Consider the following 24,184-nt stretch of genomic DNA (forward strand, 5'->3'; position numbering starts at 1 on the left):
TCTGTTGAGTTGATTTTAGTTCCTGTATCCTAATGGGCTTTACGCACAGCAGCCATACTGGAAAGGTCTTGCCAAAGTTGCCAATTATACTAATTGTCTCCACCAGGCCGACGGCATGGGGAGAGTGGTCAATAGCTAATCTCCGACACCGTTGAGTTGGCTCTGTTCCATTCTGGTCAGAGTGAGACTGGGTGCTGATATTGTGCATGTTAGCTAAGGGCCGATTCATACTCTATTTTACTGCTGTTTCGGCGCTTTAGTGCCAATGATTTCGGCTTGTCAGAAAGTTTCAGTAGCACCGAAGAGCCGACTTTAGGACTGTACCTGCCCCCACATTTAGATAAGTAGTTGTATTGTATTAACAAACTCCACAGATTGTATGAGTTATATTGTATTAACATACAGTACTCTATCATACAGATTGGACAAGCTTACATTTTATTCACACAACAAAGTTACATTGTGTTTCTTTAATTTTAATAATTGTAAGACGTAGAGGCCCTATTTCTTTCCAATGTGGCTTATTCTGTGCATGGACGCCTATACTTGGCACTTAAATGTGCATTGAAGCTAATCATCACCCACTGCCCCGGTTTGATTGCAATCTTCGTTCTCTAGCTTACAACAAATATTGGAATGGCTCTAACTTCAATTTGGCTATTCCCTTGTGACGAAATGAGCTTCAAGTCATTGCCTGTATTAAAACTCGGACTGTCTGCAGGCTTCAGTTTCTCGCTCGTCGCCGTCCCCAAGATGAGTCCGAAGTTCTACCCGATGCCCAACATGACTGACGGCAGCATGGTGAACGACAACCACGCCAATGATCATGGGTAGGATGAGTTCTTGAGTTGCATGAAGATTATGAGCTCCATGAAGTTGCTGAGATGCATGAGCCTGACCATGAATTTAAGATGCCGACTGAGCATCAACGTCGCCAATTGAGCAGCACAACTTGATCAGGTTGTTTGTTGCCAATAATCCTTCTGTCTATAGGCTCAGCTGACTATTAAACATTTTAACACTTCTCTTTGGGTCCTCATTCTTTCCCTCTGTATGTTGAGTAAATTTGAGACAATTTACCAAATGTGGGTTCAAGCTGTAACATTTGAATTTTGGAGGTTGAGGGTAAATGACTGGAGCCCATTTTTGTGTTGTACTGTATAGCAAGCAACATGCTTTGTCTATCTCTCTCTCAAACGTAAAGTAAGAGAAACCAAAATGAATTTGACAGCAAGCTGCACAATTCTTCACAAAATTAGATTGCATAAGGATAAAGACACCTGTTGTGTTTCAGTAAGATTGGGCTGGACCTTGCAGTTTGGCAGAGGGGTGGTTTTGATGTGCATTTGTAGTTGGTAATTGATATTGTAGTTATATTGTACAGAAATCAGGGACACTTTGACATGTGTGCTGGGCAGGCCTAGAGACCTTCAGATTACCAGACACAACCTCTTAAGATATGGTTGCATCTACAATACAGATAAATCACAAAGCTATTAAAATAATAAACAAAGACTTGAATCGACTAATCCATTATTCATAAAATCCTGCACATTACAATTTGTAGATATGGTGTACTTACATTACAAACCTTGGAAATTACGTGCCAATAGTAAAAGTATTGATCCCAGCTTGTATAATGTCTTTAAACTAAGATGGCAAGTATAATTTAAGGTTATTTATTTTGTAAACCTGTAAAAAAGCAATCGCTAATATTATAGCTAGATGTAGTGTTTCAGTTTTGGGAGTTAAACTATGGAATAGCCTTATTGATGGGTTGAAATTGTGTAGGGTAGATTTAAAATGTCTTTATCCAAAGTAACTGTATTGGACATGCAAGATTTCAGCCCAACAGCGGCTGCGGTGTACCACATTTACCAAAGCAAAGTGCAGGAAGTGCAATTTCCCCATAGAGAATTGGAAGACAATCCAGGAGGAGAGAATTCAATACAGTAATGGCATGTAGGGGAGAAAAAAAGGCAACTCATGACTCAAGAACATTTGACCAGAATTGATCTTACAATTCAGGCTGCATTGAAACTAATATTGTTAGAGGGAGGATATATTGTCTATTACACCTAAATGGGTAGAAGATAGCATGTTGCCAAAGCCAATTATCAACGACCTCTGGGATAAGTGATTGAGAGCGAAAGCTGAAAAAAACGATGACAACTTATCTTTAGTACCACCATGTTGGGAAAGACACCTTCCCATTTCTCTCTCTGGTGGAAAGTAACCAGTACATTTACTCAAGTACTGTATACTTTTACAACTAATTTGACAGCTTTAGTTACTATAGTTTGTCAGCTTTAATTACTATATTTTATTTGGCAACTTTAGTTACAATTATTTTTAATATACTTGACTTTTACTTAGTGTTTCAATATTGTGGTATTGCTACGTTTACATTACTTATGCAAAACAAAAGTATGTCTTTCACCTCTCTCTCTCTCTCTCTTTCTCCCCCCCCCCCCCCCCCCCCCCCCTCTCAACCTGTCGATATCCAGATATCAGATACCTGTTCCGTCTACGACCCTTCCCACTTCCACCACGGAGGAGCTCTGACTGACTAAATTGACGGTGCTATATCTGATGATTGGCTTTGTGGGTATAACCTCATTGATTTTCTCCCATTCAATTACTCCTTCCGTGCTGAGAGCTAATTCGGTTAAGGGACTCGGGGCCTTGTAAGAGGTCATTCTGAAGCACAGTGTGGAGCCTCCCATGACAAAATGCTTTCATCTTGATGAGGATCAAAGATTTAGATTCTAAATGTTTCAGTGTGACTCTTTTTGCCGATAGTCTAAAGACACAATGGGTGCTAACTTCAGCTAAGCATTGTAGAATGGATGCCCCATGCTCTCCTATGCGTGGGCACTGGGTGGGCAGTCGTTGATTTGCAGAGCTACAATGATAAAAGTATCGTCTGGTTTGAGTGCGGTGACCAGTATAGACGTCCTGGTTTGGCCGGTAGTTGTCCTGGTTTGACCGGGATTGTGCCTTGCAGTGTGCAAGTGTTACAATAAATGTCACCTATCCTGATGTAAACCACAGGTGGGGAATTTTTTGTTGTCAAAATTATCCAAAAAAAAAGCAAATTTTATCTACAAGCTCACATTGTGTTACATTGTGCTACACATTATGAGCATGAGCTCACATTGTCAAATCACACCTTGGAAAGAGTGTCTATTTCAAACAAAGTGTTTTTTGACTGGTGGGGTCATATTATTACAGCAGGAATTCCCTGTCATCATTTGACCTGTATTAGTGTATTAGGATGTTGATATTCATTCATCAGCCAACACTCCCCACTGACAGGTAGTACACCCCCCCCCCCCCCCAGATAGGACACATAGGGCCTTAATCCTACTCCTCCTCCCAGCCAACAAGCGTTCGAGAATTTGAATCGAAACACAGAATCAGCACTGAATGCCTCAAGCCGAGATTAGCAATTATAGGCATGTTCGTCTGCAGTAATGGACAAAGTACTCTTGAGTCAAAGTAATCAAATATTATGCAACGTCTACTGTACAAGTGAAAGTCGCTCGGTCAAATTCGGTTAAAGTAAAACATACTTTATTCAAATACATAAATTAGAAAGTACGCCTTTTTTCTACTGCTTGCTTGTATATATATAGGCTATGAGTTCAGACTCAGAGATTTTATCCCAGTTGAAAATCTGCTTAGGTCTGCTCTTTTAGAAAATGGACCATCAATAATAAAGAATCAGACCGATAAGCAGAATTGCTATTGGCATTGGTGTCAATACTAATAGTCTTGTCAATTCTCATCCCTATAATTGGACATGGTACATCATGGTAGAAAATAACACAAAAACTGGGTGCTTGATTCTTAAATCACTTATATTAGTCAGAGTTCCCCCGGGCTCTACTACACTCCTAGTCCTATTTCATCTCTTAACCAATTTTCTACGCAAAAAATAGCCATCTATAAGCTTACAATGCATACATTATGAACTTGTATTATCTGATATTTTTGCCAAATGTTTGCCCTAGAAATAGAATAGGGAGTTGGACGCTATAGGGTTTAATAACAGGACCATGAACTTTAGGTAAGCAGCACTAAAATAGCCTATACTAAATTAAGATAACAATTATGCATCCCCTCCCCTTTACTTGTGAAATGTGTTCTAGAGCTGCATTTTCTAATATTAGGAGCAGTGTCTGCCATTAAAAGTGATTTTATTTGTGTTAAATAGCTCTGATAGTAAACATGTTTGTTCACTGTTCAGTAACTGCATGGTCTCCCTGTTTCTCTACCGACAATAGTAAACAGAAAATATATATGTTCAACGTACGGGATACCAATTTCATCCAATCAGGAGAGATAACTCAAGATGTAAGTGAATGTGGAAGTGTTGACACAAAAACGAGCAGAAATTTGGAACTGGAACAAAATTGAATCTGATAAATGGACACTTCATTACTCTTTCCTGAAATTGGCAACCCACCTAAAAATGTATTTTCTGCTAATTAAATTAATAACTGGACAGACGGTCGGGGATATACCCCAGGCCTATAGTTAAAATAAGGGATAACACTCTTTTGCAATTAATGACACGCACGCGCACGTACACATGTATACTCACACGCGCGCACAAACGCACACACACACGCACGCCAGCCAGCCTACTTCAATAGTTTGTATCTAACGTCAGTCTCGTCCAGTTTAGTCAGCACAGTGCTCTCCTCTGCACGCAGCCAGCCAGTCTCATTCAGTCACAGGGCCAGGGTCTGTTCTGCCATGCCATATTTCGAACAAACATAGTTCATGAATAAAACTGTCTTTCTTTTTTGGGAAAGAACGGGAATACGTACCTCGCATTGAACGCCTGGCTGATGAAGAAAGAGGAGTTCCGTTTGGAGGAAAAGTGCTGTGTTGTGACTGTTGTCCCAGGCAGCAGCAGCGCGACGCCAGATGTGTGCCAGTGAGCGACTGGAAGCTACAGAGAAGAAGCAATGTGAGTCAATGAATATTCCATTTATATACTGTTTTAGGGAACCATACAGGACAATCGTTTAAGACAAACAACGTGCAAAACTCAAATGTGTGAGTGCAGGGACTCGGGAGTGTTAAAAAACCCAAATACCGACTGCCTGGCGTTAGCCAATTAAAGCTCAATAAAGTCCAATAAGTCCATAGCATGAGTGTGTCTGATTAAAGCGTTGCTTGCCAAAAAGAACATCACACATGGCAATTAATTTGGGTATTTACTATTTATGTGTGCATGTTTGTTTAAAAGTAAAAAAAAAAATTTACATTGTTACAAATTCCTGGCCGGTAATGTCGTAAAGTATAGCCTATATATACATTTATTTTTTTGAAACTTAATTAAAGCACATCACCTGTGTGAGCCTTGCATTGGTTAAAAAAGAAAGTTTTAATTCTTGTTTGAGATGACCATGATGTCGCTGGCAGCCAGGTTTCTGAACTGTCCACTTCCGTCCTCTGAGATACAGCAGTCAGTCAGTCAGTCAGTCAGAATGTCAGACAGACAGACAGACAGACAGACAGACAGACATAGAATTATTGTACCAACTTAACCTAAACTTATAATGAGCATTTTTAGGACACATTTATGAAGATAAGTTGAAAATGGGTAATGTGCTCCTTTAAGTGAAGTGTGATTGAAAAATCTCTTTTGCAAGGGAGCTCTGGCCAAGAAAGCAATCAGGATTACAACACAAACTACAATAATAAAAAAGCAAAAGTGAAAATACATTAAATACATTACTACAAACTCAAGTAGGAAGAAAATAGCTGCAGTCTGCAGGTCTCGGTTTTTATCATCTGAAGTAAACTTTTTAAAATCATCCAAAGGGATGAAGTGCTCCAGTTTAATGTAATTCTATCTCGAGCTCATTCCTCGGAGCAAACAAAACAACACAAAACCACCCCAAATTCTGTGGACAGATCCAATATTTCTATTTTTTATAGAACACTTATGCCATATCACTATAGTACAATATCCCAAATCACAGACAATATCCAGTCTAATATCATGATATGGATATAATATTGATACAAGGATGTTCCAATCATACATGTTTCTTTTTTTTGTTGCTTCGATCATTTGAAAATTCCCCGATTTCCGATCAGGTGATCGGATTGTGACAACCCTAGCCCGGAATTGGTTACGACATGAAGCAAAATGTGTGCTCCCTAGTACAGTGCTACTCATGAGGAACATCATGGGTACGCTCTCACGAATGCTACCAATGTAACCAACTCATACATCAGGGAAACAACGCTGAGAAGGGAAGACAACGGTCATATGACTGTAAATAATATGACATATATATAGCCTAAATACGCTCACTATTTACAGTAGCTCTCCATGAACAGTTCAGTTGTCACTGTTCATTGCTCACACTGTTACAAAACACATAACAGAGTGGCCTAGAGCCCAAAAGCCTCCCTGGCCAAAGGGATTCCCTCCCTCGTAGGCTAGTGTTTTAATGTCCCATTTAGTGCCCTCCCATTAGTGTCCCGGCCACTATTATGTGTATGTGTGCTTTATGTACTGTATACTAGTATAACTTACTGTTGTGTATGTATGTGGCCTATTTACTTAAATGTTTATTAAATAATAAAATGAAACACTGGACACTGGAACTCAGTTTTGTGGTTCTTTGCTGGTCGAAGCCAACTCGACATACATTCAATACACCTGTGCTGTGCAGCACCTAACGGCACCTAGAACAGCACAGTGTGCTGCTACCACATAAAGTTGTTCTTGGATAAACGGTTCACTTACCTTACCACACATTCTATGAATATGATGATAAAGAACCCCCAATTCTGCTCATTCCCCATTGTTATAAGTGTTATGCAGAGCTTTGTGTGATCTGTCCGTATGAACATGGAATGTGCTCAGCTGATTGTCTGAACACGGAATGGAATGTGATCTACAGTATGCTGATGCATGATGATAAGAGCGCCCCTCACTTCACACAAGTGTGACTTTTATGAATTACAATCGAATATGATCTCTATAGTAATATTGTACTATTGTACAGTCTTATGATGCGACAGCAAATGTTTTCTTATTCACAGTATGAGTGAGAGACAAATATCTTCATAATTATTGTACAGATTAAATATAACTTTGACTAATGTGACCTTATCTTTTCACTCAGGTGTGCTGCCTGGGGGTGCTCAGTCAGAAGGTTGATGGGGGTTGATGAGATCTTCTCTGGTCCAAAGAAGCGAGGAGACACGACAGGACACAACAGAGAACAGGTAAAAAAAAAGTTTAAAAAAAAGCCTGTAAACAGGGTAGGCAGGAATTGTAGGTTATGATACAATACATCATTATTATCCATGATTTATGTGAGGCCAGCATATAAGTAACTTAACGCAAAGACACATTTTCATAAGCAGAAAATAATATTTCAGGCGGGACACCTATCGGTTCTGAGCTTCACCATTATCATCTATGAGTCTTCTCTTTGTCCTGATTGGATAAAAATGGTATCCTGACCTGACAATGTATTTTCTGTTCACTAAGACGGCAGTTCTCAAACATTTTAATGTCAAGGAGCACCAGAATCGATACTAGGCTCTGGACACCCATTTGAAAAGATTCAGTGCCAGTGAGGGACTCTCATAAGATATATATTTTTAAATGTTACATTAGATTTAGTACATCATTCTACAATTTATCTAGGTGGTGAGAGAGTGAAAACTATCACCTGAATAGTCATTCATATGCAGTATATTTCTCTCATTGGGCTAACATCTAGCTGGTTTTGATGGGGACCCCCTGGAATCCCTTTTGTCCCTGGACCCCACTTTGATTACCAGTGCACTAAAGTGTTGGAGAGACCGAGACCCCTGTTACTGAACGAACGCTATAGCAGCAGCAATAGCTGCTATTGTAATATTGAGATATTTAACATTTATTTGTACAAAAGAAAAAAAGGAAATAAAGCACAGCACCTTAATGTCAAAATTCTATAGTTTACAGGTACCCTGGGAGCAATATTATACAAAACATTTAAATTACTTAATTTCCTACCATTTTATTCATCACTTAGCCCGTTAAAGGACACTACCGTCGTCAATACATGGCATACCATTGTCTATTAAAATATACAGACATGAACTGAGACCATTTACGCTAATGGCTTAATTTTTAGATTTAGCTTTTGTTTACATTTTATCCATAGTCATCAAAATGCTACTGGGCTCATCTGAATAATTCAGCCATTGTTAACTAAACATCATTGAGTGGTTAACAATTCATATATTCATAAATCAATCTTTTCTCCAGGGATTATGTTCAAATCAATTCGTGCTCATGCATTAAAAATCACAGATAACATAAACTTTGACAAAAACAGGTGCCATGACGTTCACTTTGTTACCCAAAAGCAAGTTTCAAAATCTCTGCATTTTGATTTTGTGCTGTTGACATGATGGGAATTCAATGGCTTTCTTGAAACTGATAAAGCTTTGGAAAATCATCAAGTATGCCTAGTATATACCTGAGTCATAGTCAATAAAGTACACATGCTAGCTAGACTGCCTGCGTGGTCTTTTAAAGGCAATTAGGAGCCAAGTTAAGAATTCCTATACTTTATTCAGCCAAAGGCTGTCCAATATTTGTGTAGATGAACAACTCTTTCAAAGTAAGACAACAAGATAGCTTAAGGCGGGTCAGTGGTGGAAAAAGTACTCACATTTGTTACTTAAGTAATAGTATCAATACTGATACTGAATATCGATATTTGGCTCTTCAAAATAAGGGTTTAAAGGGTGAAAACCTTGGAAATGCGCGATAAATAAATACATTAATCCCGGCAGGGTACCAAAAGTAGCAGAATAATGTCCCATCCCAAGTTCAAAATGTATAAAAAATTGATATGGTTATGTTTTGTGATAATAATCAAAATCGAAAAGTACAAGGAGTAAAAGTAAACATTTTGGATCCAAGTAAAAGTATTGAAAATACTCAAGTAAAGTATACAAATACCTCAAAGTTGTACTTTGTGACGCGTTGTGAGCTTGTAGATCTGCTATAATTCTGTGTGTGCAGCGCACTGTGCATGCCTGCACAGCAACGCGCTCAATTAAGAAAGATTGGGTACAGATGTGCTCATTGCGCTGATGACGGTCAGGTTCAGAGCCTAAGAACGGAGGGCACTTTTCTCCATTGGTCAAAAAGGCAGGAGCTAAAGTGCCCTTTCATAAGCAACACATTGATGAACAACAGAAACACAAGCTGATGGTTTCAGCAGGAGTAGACAGTAGACACAGGAGAGAAGGTATCGGAATGCTTTTTTTTCTCCTCTTTTGGGACGGCTCAAAAAACCTTGAGCCGTCCGCCTGGGTCCGCGCATCACTACTGCCTATGCACAAAATAATTGGATGTTTTCGACTACTCCAGACTTTAAAACCTTGTCTTTAAATCAAGTGGTATACAGACAGACACACACCACATGTTTACGCTGCATGTGGTTTGACCATGATTTTCACTGGATTGTCTCACAAAGAAACCCCAAAATATCCTCAGGCTGCTGTGTCTGTAATGGGCTAAGCTCCAACATTAGGCCTTATTTATTTAACCACTTAAACCAGTGGTTTTCAACCCTTTTCAAATAAAGGCCCATTATGTATTCAGCATTTGAGCTACGAACCACCATTTGATGAGATTTCATTTAACCTCTCAGTCTCAGATCCAATTCAAAACAAGAATATTTAAACCCTGTATAATTATTTGGCCGGGTTCCACCAGGGCTCTGTACTAGGCTGAGAGTATTTAACTCGACTTATGTAAAACATTTATTTTTATATTTCTCCTTCAGATCTTATCCAAATCTCACACTAATCTGGACACATGATCTCTATAGTCATGTGATCAAGACGGGTCTGTTTGATTTCTCATATTCCATCCTGATTGACCTTTTTCTTTTCAAAAAACGATCCTATCCTCATGGTGTAGACCTGTGCCCCGAGGGGCACTTTTTCTTGTTCATTTTAGGGTCATCTGATCAAATCTAGACCCAAAAATTTGATTCTGATTCAACGTTATATGCTTGAATCCTAAATCCTGCTTTCAATAGGAAAACCCTGACTTGCCTATTGCTTGTCTTATAAGCAAAATATCCTGAGATTTGACTGGATAATAGAAGATTTGAGTGGTGCCTGGTTAGACGGCCTGTTTGACCATATACAACTCTGCATGCTCCCTGAGTGGTGAGGACCAGAGTTGGAATCTGTCTCAGTCACATCATGTCTCCCTGCTCTTGGTTTCCAAATACAGCATGAAATGCTGATATCCTGACCCTATGAGATGACATAATCGAGAACATGTTTTGGAATGGAATTTATTAACCAAAACACTGATTAGGATTCATTCAAATGTTAATTTTAATAGATTTGCATTTGAATCTGACAATAGACAGCTGTAATGTACTGTAGCCAATATTGGGTCTTGACCATGCTGGGCCTAGGCACTTTTGATTTGTCAACTCTGTGCCAATTTTGACTCACTTTTACTGGATTCATCCCTCAGCACTTCCGCAAACTCAAGCGTACTATTTTAACTTCATGCACCCATAACTATAACACAGGAAATCTGAATTGGCATCTTGCTTTCTCTTATCCAAACCCGCTGTCGCTCCAGCCTTTCTAAACAACCGGGAGGCAGTTACCTAACTATCAGTCAGATGTCATGTAAACGGCAGTGAATTTATTTAGACTGACATGGATAGTCTTTACTGAACCAGAATACGTGAACACTACTTTAGCCTGGGTTTTTTAGATCCAGGCTTTATGCCCTGTGTTATATTTTTCTGTAGTGGCGCTAAGTGTTCCCCAGCACAGGCCAGGAATGAGTTACTGCCGGGGCACAATTTCTTACAATCAAAGAACCTCATATGCAGCACTATATCCCCGGCAGCATGTACTGCAGTTTCTCCTGTCCTGCTGTTAGGTTGCCAGGAATGAATCGATACGAGGAGAGAGTCTCTGGTTAGGTCCTGAGTCAGAGGGACACTCGGGTTATTAAGAGCCAAATAACTGCAGTTATATAGGAGGCTTAAGCATTCAATCATCAAGAGGTAGTGGTTATTTTGTAGGATTTATAGAAAAATGCTACGTAGAAACCTTTTTTTCCCCTCCCTCCTACATTATGTAATATCATTCCCCATAAGGATTACCCCTGCAGAGTGTGTTTTTGCCGTTGGACTACACTAAAGAGAAGGTAGTTTTTGTTACGTGATAGGCTTACATGTTACATCAATTCAAGGACTGGTGGTGACCAGACCTGTACTTTTGAGGTACAATTTTGACGTATTTGTACTTTACTTGAGTATTTCCAATTTCCAATACGTTCTTGTAATGGGAGTATTTCTATATTGCAGTATTGATACTTTTTACTTAAGTAATAACATTTGAGAACTTTTTCCCACCACTGACAGCAACACTGCATAATACGTATAGCTACTGTACTACTTAGCTTCTCCTCTGCTGAACATAACCGTTGTAAATGTGCTCAGAGAGACACGCGATGGATACAGTTTATTCTCACAGTGACAACTGCAATCGCTAGACCCCACAAAAGTGTTTATTCTAAATTGTACATCAGTTAAGACGGTGCCTAGCTACCTTGTTCCACCAGTTGGTTGTAGAGGTGGCCTTGCCGACACTGTACTTTACTGAAGAACACGTTAAACTTCCAAAAAAAGAAGCATGAAACAAGATATAAATGTACTTTGTCTGCAGTTCGTTGGTTTTATCTTATAAGGCATATGTATATCCTCAGAATGATTAAACTGTATCTATACAGTACCTAGACAAACTGTAGCTAGACATTTTTCTCGATATAAAGCTGAAACGGGGAAAGCTGCTCGTACCAAAAACATTCTGTCATTAAAGGAGTTGTTCACCCCAGAAATGAACTTATTTTTCTATCAACTTACACACCCCATCAAGCCATTCATGGAGAGTTTTGATGACCGGCGAAGTCTCCGGTTTGAGACTCGAATGTCTCTTATATTGAGCGGATTTGGACGGACGGTACAAACCTTTTGGGGACGAACAAACGTGACGTGTCTCAGCTCTCAGGCGCCACGCCACAGTAAATCAAGGGGAGAGGCAGGAAATTGGCTGTTTAAAAAAAAGGCAAAATGCCTAAAGATGCATACAAAACCTGTGTTCAAGGCCCTCAATCCGTCTTTGGGAGCGTTCATTTCAAGGAGCTCATTTTGCGCACTTGTAGAAAACCACAAGCCTTCTCCCCTCACAGCGTGAGACCTCTTTAGACCTGCATGTCTAAAGAAGGGTGTTGTTTTAACTTCCAAAAACCACAAATATTTCTTTTTACTGGCACTGTGGGAAGCTGGAGGCAGCCGGTCTGGACGTGTTGGAGACGTTTCTGGGGGTCCATGCCTCTTCTTTTGATATACCCCCCTCTACAATTTAGGCATTTAGCAGACGCTCTTAATCCAGAGCGACTTACATTAAGCAAGAACCCCTCTGGTCATTTATATTGTTTTATCCCTGCTTCTGGACATTAAATTCATGCATTTCCTTTTTTTGGAAATGTAGACTGATAGTATGATTGATATTTACGTTTCATAATATCATAATTTAACAATTTAAGAACAAAGGTTCTTTGCAAATTCCGTTGACCCGCTTCTTTTTACCCTCTACAGTCTACACCAAATCTCTTCGGCCTAAATTTGTTTTTCCACGGTTCTCTTCAACCTTTTCAGGCATGTGACCGACAAGCACTTGTAGTAGTTGAGGCATTACATTTAGTTTGAATCGATTCCACAGACCAGTTTCTATAGTATGGTTGATTACTTTTGATGCAGTATAGTAATGGCCTTTCTTTAGGTATTAAAACTGTCTTAAAAGTCTTCACTGTCATCTGGGGACCACCCCAAAATCACATGGAGACTCCCCTGGAGATCCAGACCCACAGGTTGAGAATCACTGGATGGCCAGAATAGACACGTTGCGGTTGAGGTGTTCTTTAGCTTTTACTGTTGGAAAGTAAATGAGGAAAGGCTCTCTCTCTCTGCCACACATACACACACTGTGGTGTCCTCAGGCCACAGGCTTAATTATGAGGGTCTGTCTGTTCTGGGTGTTGTAAGGGCCACTTCACCCCTTTTGCAACCAGATCTTATTTTAATGATGTTTAGGACACAAACCCTTTCCTGGGGTTTTGATGTGTGTAATATGTCTTTTTAGATATTTTAGTTTTGACGCCATGTTCATGACCAAAGGTTTTCATGAAAATGTGGTCTCACTTCCTTCCTTGACTACACGTCGCACCTCCACACAGCCTCCCCCCTCTCCACAAGGAGGGGAAGTGCAATAAAGCATTTTGGAGGAATTCAGCAATCCAGTCAAACCCTAGGTGCTCTTTCGTTTTCATGAAGCCATCTGATTTATGCTGGCATGTATACATTTAAACCACCTCTCCTGCTGGTTTAGAATGAATCCTACTTAAATCAAAGTTTAAAGTAGTGGTGCAACAGGATTGACATTGATCCAGGTTTACTGTGAAATTTTAAACCAAGATTAAAAGGATGGTTTAAAACTAAACCTGATTAGTGAAAACTAGGTTTAAAGTTTGGTGCAACTGGATTAATGGTGCAAACAGCATTTTTCTTGCCATAGGGTGCACATTTCAAATTGTGTTTTTGTTATCTACAACAAATACTATTAACATAGAGTGACTGCCGTTCCTTTTCCCACCCGATTGAACGGGATCATTTCATGTGATAAAGTGTGAATGCAGAGTGTCTGCCAGTGACAGAAAGACAGTTCGCGCCGCGGCACAATTGATCACATTTATCGATTTACATTTACAAAAAATAGTGAAAATAGAAGGGCTAAGCTCTGTTCTGAGCTTGGAGATCAGCCGTTTTCACTATTCTTCCCATGCCACCTGTTGTATGACAAAGTATAATTAAAGCGGGCTTAGTGGTTAATCAGAATTTAGTCAATTATTAAACGTATACATTTTATACAATTTTTGATTTTTAAAGTTGGCGCAAGTAATATTTATACAGCAAGTTTTGTGTTGAGGTTAAGCTATTTTAATTTACTAAAGAGCTGGAGAGACAGCTGGCTCCTGAACAAACACTATAGCAATGAGTAGGCTATAAATATAGAGCTATTTAACACTTATATGAAGGGCAAAAAACAACAACAAAAACATGGGGTATAGCTTAATTAGGTGCAGGTGGTGTTGAACTGTCGTGTAGTGTGTGGCCTATTAACACAGGTTCTGTGAGGCTGTGAGGTTAGCGGGCATTAAGTCAGACAGTTAATGGAGGATGTTGTGCTGGCATCTGTGGTTTAAAAGAAGTTGAATGAAAATCTGGGCTAATTATTATTGTGCAGGAGCGTAAGGAGAGTTTTTGAGGAATGTTTTTGAGGTGAGAGAGACATTGCGTGTGAGGCGATACATGCTGAATTACAAGGCAGACACTCTGTCTTTGCCTTCTTGTTGTCATTTTGGGCAATAGTGAAGCACCACTTCCACACGTCGCAGACTCAAGCAACTTGGGCTATCCTGCCTCTGAGTTTCAATTCCCCCCATTGCCAACGACCCGATTCATCAATCAGAATAGTCTCATAAATGGTGCATAAATGGTAAATGCATTTTTATCACGCTTTTATCCAAAGCACTTTACGTAGATTGTGCATTCCATTCGTCCATGAACCAATGAACCATGCAAGGCACCAACCTGCACATCGGGAGCAATTAGGGGTTCAGAGTCTTGCTCAAGGACACCTCAACAGACTCATCAGACTGTTTTAAACAACGATACGATCGCCAATATTGCACCTGTACAGACGGCTTGGGCTATATATCTTCTTTGTCTCTATCTAGAATTTGTGGAAACATGCAAGCAATTTTCTGCCAATAAACTCTGTGCACTTGTAGTAGAGAAAAATATCCACACACCGTCAGGATATGCTCCAAAACTTTATTTTATTAGAGGCAGACAATAACTCACAACTTTTTTACTTACTATATGAGGCCTTCGTCAGGTGTAATAAACTGTGTGGCCATGATTCTTTCTAAATGCTCGAGTTGGGGAGTGCTCGTTTTAAATCAAGCAATGTCCTGCATATTATGTTCAATTTTGAAAATGGTGGTGCGTAAGATTTAAGACAAGCGGTTCCCAACACGAACCCGAGCTGTCTGCAAGAGGTGCAATAAGCAATATTGGTCATTTTATCATTGGGTCTATTCTGTCTCATGAATGGGGCTGTCCAATGAAGCGAATTTTAACTTAAAGGATATCCTCTAAGTTGCAGCTAGACACGCACAATCATTCATGCACAGTGTTAGCAGCTAGACTAGAGGCATCAGTCTGCACCCTGAGCACATGGCACATTACACAACCTGGCCATATGGGCCCTTTTTTGAGGGTGTGTGTGAGCTAATGAGACAATGTTCAGGCCAAATTAATTAAATGAGGGAGACCTTGGACACTCAGGCATGAAGGAAGCATGAGTTCAAGTCCGTTGCTCTCCCCATGTCCCCCATATATGGGGACTAAGCTGGCGGAGGGTAGAGCCCAGGATCACATTAGATAATTGACACAGGGGTGAAAAATGGGTTACAAAATCATACAAAAAAAATAATAATGAGGGAGACCTGCGGTGACCGAACGTCCTGGTTTGACTATGATTGTGCTGGCTCTGGTCCATAGCGTTAGGATGACGTCTCCTTAACGCTATGGTGATTTCAACTTCCTGCACACGCATGAAAGGCTGCACTGCCTTTCGACTGCCGCAAAAATAAAAAATAATACTTTCAAAGACAGTTTTGCCTACTTTCCTTAGTGGACGCACTCTAAGCCCCCACACCACACGTCTAAGATACACCTTTTGTCCAGAAAACATTTCACCTGAAATGAAGAACTGTAGAGGGCACAGTGGAGTAACTAAAATCTTTTCTTCCTTGAAATGTTATAAGTGTGGTGGGGGGCTCAGTGTGCGTCCATTAGGGAAAGTCAACTCCACAAAACCGTCTTTGTATGTTGGTGAGTTTAGCGAAAGTGTTATTTTTATTTTTGTAGCAGTCAACGCGACTCGACACAAGTCGACAGCGCTTTTCATGCGTGCGTAGGAAGTTGAAATTACCATGAGACATCCTCCTCCTAACCATACTCCTAACTCTATGCACCAAAGCTAGGATTGTCCCAGTTCCAAGCTGGGTGCCCCAAGTTCCCGACGCGATATATCTATACATGCACCAAGTCTCTAATCCACATAACTCGAGAACCATTCGCCCCACCAACTTCAAATTCAACACACGCGTTCCACTCCCCCACAGGGAGTGCAGTGCCCGGTGTTGAGTCCGTCGGTGAGTCCGTCAGTAGCCAGTTGTCCAGAACCAGCACAAAAGCCTCTGCCCGGGCTCTGGACCTGCATCACGCCTATATATCTCCATATATGGAGATACAGTATAGGCGTGATAAACAATATAAACAATAAACATCATTCTGATCTGCATAGACTCCATATTTGGGCATGCTTGACAAATAACTCCATAGATAATATGGGCCCATATTAACCAATAATCACACCTGATCGCCCATAAAGCTCCATATATGGAGCTTGACTGTTCTGACATATGCTTAGACTCCACATTTGGGTATGCCTGACATAAAAGGACATAAAAGTGACACAAATAATATAATAACTGGGTGAGGCCTTCTTTTCGCACATAACCTGCATGCTCCCAAGATGTCTCTAGTCATCCCAGAGAAGTTCCAGCACATTCTTCGTGTCTTGAACACGAACATCGACGGTAGGAGGAAGATTGCCTTCGCCATCACTGCCATTAAGGGTGTTGGCAGACGTTACGCCCACGTTGTCCTGAGAAAGGCCGACGTCGACCTCACCAAGAGGGCAGGAGAGTTGACGGAGGAGGAGGTTGAGAGGGTGGTGACCATCATGCAGAATCCTCGTCAGTACAAAATCCCAGACTGGTTCCTCAACAGGCAGAAGGACGTTAAGGACGGCAAATACAGCCAGGTCCTTGCCAACGGTCTGGACAACAAGCTGAGAGAAGATCTGGAGAGGCTGAAGAAGATCAGAGCTCACCGTGGCCTCAGGCACTTCTGGGGTCTGCGCGTGCGCGGTCAGCATACCAAGACAACCGGCCGCCGTGGTCGCACAGTCGGTGTGTCCAAGAAGAAGTAAAACCTCTCCTTGTCAATAAATCATCACAGTCCACAAAAAAAGACAAAAAAACTGGGTGGGGCATGCATTTCCAACTTGCATCGTTCAAAGTAGGCCTGTGGCAGTGCCAAATGGGCACCACTCTAGTCTTATCTATAAATGCACCAAGTCTATGTGTACGTACGTGTGTACGTCTGTAATCCACGTAACTCGAGAACCGTTCACCCCACCGACTTCGAATACGACACGCGCGTTCCACACCCCCACAGGAAGTGCAGTGCCCGGTGTCGAGTCGGTCAGACCCACTGTTGTCCAGAATCGCCACAAAAGGCCTCTCCCCTTGGCTCTGAACAGGCTCCGTATATGGAGCTGGCTTGTTCTGACATCACAAATATGTTCTGACATCTGCATATTAGACTACCGGTAAATAAAGAACCCCATATATGGGCATAAAAGGACACGTATACAAATAACTGGGTGGGGCATGCATTTCTAACTTGTAGGCCAGCGCCTACTTGCCTATGACAAATTAGCGTTAATCGACAGTTTAAAAACTGTTTAAAGAAACAGCCAAAATCCCCACATTTACGCGTGTGCACGCCTGCACCGTTTTTATTGGCATTATGGCCCATAATGAGATGAAGTAGGCCTGATCGGCAGCTAATAAAACATTAAGTCAAACTCCCGCTAATCAAAACACTGATCACATATGTTTATACCAGTAAGACGCGGGAAGCGAACGCAGCTCGTACATATTTAAGTTGTCACCATGACTACTCTAATTTTGTATTAAAAAAATAAAAAGTATCACATTGAACTGGCGATATGGTGATAAATATCGTAGAGACAATATACAATGTCTTCACAAAATGCCTTTTCAGATACCTTAAATTATACTTCGAACATGTCGTGTGTATATAGTAGATAATTCATAGATAAAGCTTGGAGAAATATTGTGGTATTTGTCCATATCGCCCACCCCTAATTGGACTGGTATTCTGCAGGGCATTACTCAGAATCGTTATTGGCAATGAAAGAGGCTATTCAGGTCTCTAGTATTTTATCTCCTTTTACGGCCAAAGGAAGCGTCTCTTCCCGTCTTCTGATAAAGAAGTATGTATTGTCATGATGTGAGTGGGCACTCGCCCTAACGGCAAGGAGCTCTCATGCAATGTTCAACACAAGAAGACATTGACTAACAATAGCAATTATGGTAAAGAATTCCACAGTTATCATTACTCAAGCCTTTTGTGCGCCAGAGCCAAGCAGCGTGTATAAACAAGACCCGCGGGGCACCGCTGCTAAAAGAAACAAGGCTGAACTGGATTATTGTAGAAAGGAATAAATGTTGTGTGAGACCTGTGCGTGCAGGAGAGACTGTTCATTGTTATACAGTATCACTATCTTCTCTCGGGCAGATTCCACAGTGAGCTTAATTTGGGACGCGTGTGTTTTCAGTTAGGCTGCATCTGGCTGGTGGTACGTACGCTCTCCTCTCACGTGAATGCCAAGCTCTGTCAAAGTACAGTCGAGGAATGTGTGACAGCTTCATTTTGTTGATAAAGTGTGTGTGTGTGCCTAAACACGTGTGTGTGAGACAGATATGACACAAGCCTTTTGTGTATCAGTGGCCACACATGCTGAGTCAGCCAGCCATCCTCACTCCTTCCGTTCTCTTAATTCATCTGAGCTTGCCATCCTTTTCCTCATTATCTCCCCCACATAATGTTCCTCTGGTATTTCTTATTATTACTATTCATTTGTAACCTCAAATGTTATGCTGTGTGCACACGGGCAGATGCAAAGATTCTCAGCATAATTATTTGTCGCTTTGAATCTTTGTATCTGAAGCTGAAGCGAGTTCATCTTATTTGTAGCTTTAGCTTAGTATCTTTTGTAGGCAGCTAAACGTCGGATGCATCTTTGCATCTCCATGTCGCTGGCTTACATTGACAATGAATGGTAGACTGTAACATCTGCTCGTGTGAGCAGATGCATGATATGAGCAGTTGCTCTGGAACAGTTGGGGGGGGTTTATTGCCTTACTCAGTGGTGGAAAAAGTACTCAAAGGTTTTACTTAAGTAAAAGTATACTGTAATGTAGAAGTCCCAGATAAAAAATGTACTCAAGTAAAACTACAAAAGTATTGGCATCTAAATGTACTATAATTAAAAGTACTCATATTGCAGAATGTTCCATTTCACAAGTTCAACATGTGTATAAAGTCTTTTGAAAATAGCATATTTACAAGCTCGCATTACGCATTGTGAGCTTGCAGATCTGCTATTTTCAAATGGCCGAAATGTGTATAGGGCTGAAATGGTTAAATGTGTGTTTTCTAAAATCTCCAAATAACTAACTAACTAGTAACTAAAGTTTTCAAATTATTGTAGTGGAGTAAGAGTTTGCCTCTGGGATGTAGTGGAGTAGAAGTAAAAGTTTCGGAAATACTCAAATACCTCAGTATTGTAGTAAAGTACAGTGCTTGAGTACATGTACTTTCCACCTCTGGCCTTAATTTACAGTATACTCAAGTGCTCGTTTCCAAAGAGGATAGAGCAGTCGTTCCCAAACTCCTCCAAGCCAAGGACACCCAAATAACCTCTGGCTGTGGCCCAACCATGGGCATCACACCCACATATGGACGAGTACGATGCGACACCCCAACTCTCACAGATCTGTGATGTCATCCCCCCCACTTTGACTGGCTGATTGTCTGCGATGCGTTATGATCCCACCGCAGTTAGAAAAGCCTTGCTGTGATTGGCCAACTCGGTTTCCCCTATATGTTGATTATGTTCAAATCAGAGTAATCTAGTAAGAGAGTGGCGACACGCTTTGATCTCGTTGCAAAGCGGGCGCCTATGGGCTATAGTTCCAAACATTGCAACTACACCCATTGAGATAGAATGAGCACTTTCGCATTCCATTGTTACAATGGGAGTCAATGCTAGTGTCGCCACTCTCTTACTAGATTACTCTGGTTCAAATTAGGTCAAAAAGATGGCAAAACAAAAATAATGCGTGAGTGCACACTAATGCACGCTCACCCCCCACCTTCAGATACCCTATGACAGTAGTTCCCAAAGTGGGGTCCAGGGACCCCTGGGACTCCCACAGAGGACTCCCTAGGGGTCCCCAGCTTGGAACCAACTGGACCATTACGGGTCTGTAACTCAGAGAGTGGAACAGTCCATTTGGTTCAATTTGTACACTCTCAGAGTTAAATTTACATAGATTTTACCATATATATTGGGGTCCCAGAGATAGAAATGCCATTAAATGGGGAACCGTAGCCTAATTCAGGTCAAACAGAGGCCCTTGAAATGAAAATGACTGAAAATCACTGCTAGAGCCATACAAATCTTCTCTTATGGGGGTCCTTGGCATATATTTTCAAATGGGGGTCCGTAGGCTAATGAGTGTCATTTTGGGGGTCCTTGACGTGAAAAAGTTGGGAACCACTGCCCTATGACACCCCTGGTGCCAAACCTCCCACAGGACACGGGATAGACAAGTTAAATTGGAAGTGATGAAACAAAGTATTCCAGGTCCAACAAAATTGGACCTGGAACACCATTACATTATCTTTGTGGGGGTGTTCTCTGTCCTGACAGGATGGCATTGGTCCCCGGCTGACCTGAAAATGTATTTCATGTCTATTCAAGTTTCCCAAACAGAGGGTTGGGACATATTTGTGTGTCGCGGACACATTTCTATGGGTCCCCTTTGTTTCTTTTTTGTTTCCAACATTTTGTTGTGAATTATTTCAAAATACAGATAATTCTGGGGGTCCTTGACATGAAAATGGTTGACCACCCCTGACATAGAAACATAGGTTTTTAGAAGACATTTGTAGAATCCGTTCTCAGTTCAAAATGGGTTAAAATGTAATAACTTCTATCACCTTACACCACCTTTAATTTAATTCAGAGTTTTATTGTATGAGGCATTGGCAGTGCAATCACTTTTATGACACGTGTGTGTGTGTGTGTGTGTGTGTGTGTGTGTGTGTGTGTGTGTGTGTGTGTGTGTGTGTGTGTGTGTGTGTGTGTGTGTGTGTGTGTGTGTGTACTGTATGCCTGTTTAACTCAAGGACACCATCTTGCTGACTCTTGTCTTCTCTCTGTAAAACAGAGTGTACACTGTACTGTTGTACATGAGGGAACAGGGAAGGCCTTGTCTGTGTCTGTGACATCCCTGTCGGTCCTGAGCGCTCATTAATGATGGTGATTGTGATTACATGTGTTATGGGGGTCGGTCATAAGTGGCCAACGGGCACAGTGCTGTCGGGTGTGCACAAATCTCTTCTCCTTCCTTGGACGATGAGGAGAGAGGAGTCACTGACAAGGAGACTTGGTTATAGCCTAGGCCCCTAAGGCAGAGGTTCTCAATGTCAAGGACCCCCAAATTGACACGTATTAGTCCGCGGACCCCCATTTGAAAACATTATGCCAGGGACCCTCATAAGAGAAGATTTCTACGGCACTTTAATTTCAAGGACCCCCAGTTTGACATGCATTAGTCTACGGACGCCCATTTAATGGCATTTCTCTCTGAGACCCCAAGTTATATTGTAAAGTCAATGTTAATTTAACTCTGAGTGTACAAATGGACCAAATGGACCCTTTAGCATTTGTAGCATCTCAGAGTTACAGACCCATAAGGGTCAGATTATTTTGTGTTAAACTAAAAACCTTTTTTTTTGTTTAAATGATATTCAATTGTGTAAATCAAAATGGTATATGATGAATAAATCAGTACAGGGATCCTGAAACATATTGTTATAATAGTAACTTTGAAGTAATTATCTAATTAATTAACTAATTTGACTACAGTGATAGTAAACAACTATTTTTCCAGGGAATCCCCTTAATAATGCAACTGGTTTAGTGCACATAAAGTGCACTAAACCAGTTGCAAATTACGCAGAACAGAGGTAATGCTAACAGTAGCTAGGCAAAATTAAAAAAAATCTCTCCACTTCTCAGTTATCCCTGCGTAGACCAAACTGTCTGTTGAATTACTGTACGTGTGTACAGTGGAGTTTAACTTCGCCCCCTCGCCTCATATTTTGCTGATGCCTGGGTGACCCGCCTCGTTCTGATTAGCACGACGAGATTGACTTTGCATCGGAGCTCGCCACAGATGGAGGCCAATATATCATGTCAGAATCAATTCATTCAAATCTAATGTCTTTCCTCCCAGCCGCTGCTCCCCCCCCCCACCTCCTGATTGACTGACTGCCTCAACTCGCGTGCATATTCTGATAGATCAACAACAACATAGATCTCTTACTCTTTGTTAGACTCTCAAAGCTTTGGTTTTGTTTTTAATCTACCATACCCAATTACCCGACCCACCAACTGGTCTTAAAACTGCAATTCGGAAATGTATTTTACAGTATCTTTACTATCTTAATACGACACCTGTAAAACTACCACAACTTGCGGCGGTTGGAGGACGTCTCCCTTTGAGAAATGTAGACCCGGTAGGAACAGGTATTAGAAAAGTTTGAATATCCGCACTCTGTATTTTAGCTCCCCAACACATCCAAACAAAAGGTCAACGCTTCATCAGTCAAACTGTTTTTGACAGACAGAAACAAGTTCAATACCAAAGTCATTGACTAATGACAAAGCAATTGCGCCTGTGAGCCAAATTAAGCAGGCTAGCCCATAGATAAGACCAATCACAGGAACAAATCAAACCCTCCTGTCTCCACAGTCTCCACCCCTCAGAAGAGCATAGCCTACTCAGCGCCTGCTCAGGCATCGTGTGCTCTTCTGAGGGGTCTGTCAAAAACCATTATCCTGGACATGGTGAAGACCTAAACGGTCAAAGTGTTGCCCTTTGAATACATTAGTTTGGGAGCTACTGTATATCCAGTGTGTGAAGCCTCATTGAACTAACAAGAGGTATTGCCTGAACTAAGTTCAAAGTGAATATCTCTGCTGTCTAAGTAGCAGTAGTTGAGTTCTGGTTTTTCGGCGTCACTTTGTTTAGGTCCCCTCTGTTTAGTTTTCATCTAGGCCAGTTGGTACGAGTTGGAATAAAAGATGGATATACCAAACGAATTATTCCAAGAAGTACTTGAAGAAACTTGTCGCATTCATACTTGTCGGATACACCGAAACCTGAAAATGGTATGCCTCCCAGGCTACTTGGGAGGTAGTGCAGAACCTGGTTCGGCCAGTGGCATATTTGCAGCTAATCTTTTATCCGATAACTTGCACATTTCTCTTATTTTCAATCTGGGGGAGTACTTTCTGTAAAGTTGAAATCACATTCTAATCATTCTAATTGAGGTTGTTAGTGGGATGAAATGTCTGAAGATGGAGGGCTGCTATAAACAATGGATGGAATCACAGCTTTCTTGGATGGTGGGATAGAACAAGGGTTGGTGTGCCAAGGCAGGCTGTTACTGGGGGAACATGGAGAAGAATGTTATTATGGACACAATCCCATATGATATGATATGTTGCCCAGCCCTATCTTATATTTCATCGTATGACAATGCCACGCACATTTTCTTCAAGGTATTGTATTGGAATGAGAAATTCCAGTATTGTGATGACACTACTCTGTGTATGTTGTGGGCATAGAAATGAAGACTGATTCTGCTGGCTTGCAACACAGTGAGTCACAAACAAATATAACTCCCAAATGACTTTAGTGTTAAGTGCGTGCGTGTTATTAATTCGTTCCAGATTACATCTTGGCAGGCATCATTAGTTAAATGTTAAATATGGAATTTGGTGGAACAGTGAGTTTTATGCTTGTCTACAGTGTATGTCTCGGACCATAAAAGGCATGATGTCTCTGGCAGCCTGTGGCATTTTTCTCTGGGTTCTGTTTCCCCCCCCCCCCTCCCCCGCATGAACAACATTGTGTCCATAACTATACTGTAAACTCAGTGAAGGCTATCAAAAGACCAGATTTATATGCTCTATATTCTATAAGGCAGACAGCGATTTATGTTTGGCCACTGTAATA

General features: G+C 41.0%; 2 protein-coding genes across 2 annotated transcripts in view; both read left to right on the forward strand.

The window, feature by feature from the left end:
* The first annotated feature begins 4,703 nt into the window (after positions 1 to 4,703).
* Positions 4,704 to 24,184, forward strand: part of LOC308333302 (gap junction gamma-1 protein-like) — a 31,391-nt gene continuing 11,910 nt past the window's right edge. Inside the window, exons 1-2 of the mRNA XM_080789612.1 lie at positions 4,704 to 4,981; positions 7,161 to 7,263. The gene's annotated coding sequence lies outside the window, so the exon portion shown is untranslated. The remainder of the gene's footprint in view (positions 4,982 to 7,160; positions 7,264 to 24,184) is intronic.
* LOC308333225 (small ribosomal subunit protein uS13-like) lies at positions 16,746 to 17,216 on the forward strand. Its single transcript, XM_080789461.1, has one exon. The coding sequence runs from the start codon at positions 16,750 to 16,752 to the stop codon at positions 17,206 to 17,208; it is 459 nt and encodes a 152-aa protein (XP_080645587.1). The 5' UTR covers positions 16,746 to 16,749; the 3' UTR covers positions 17,209 to 17,216.

The sequence above is a fragment of the Protomyctophum bolini genome, assembly GCF_963924005.1.
Source record: "Protomyctophum bolini genome assembly, chromosome: 18".
In the NCBI taxonomy this organism is placed as follows: Eukaryota; Metazoa; Chordata; class Actinopteri; order Myctophiformes; family Myctophidae; genus Protomyctophum; species Protomyctophum bolini.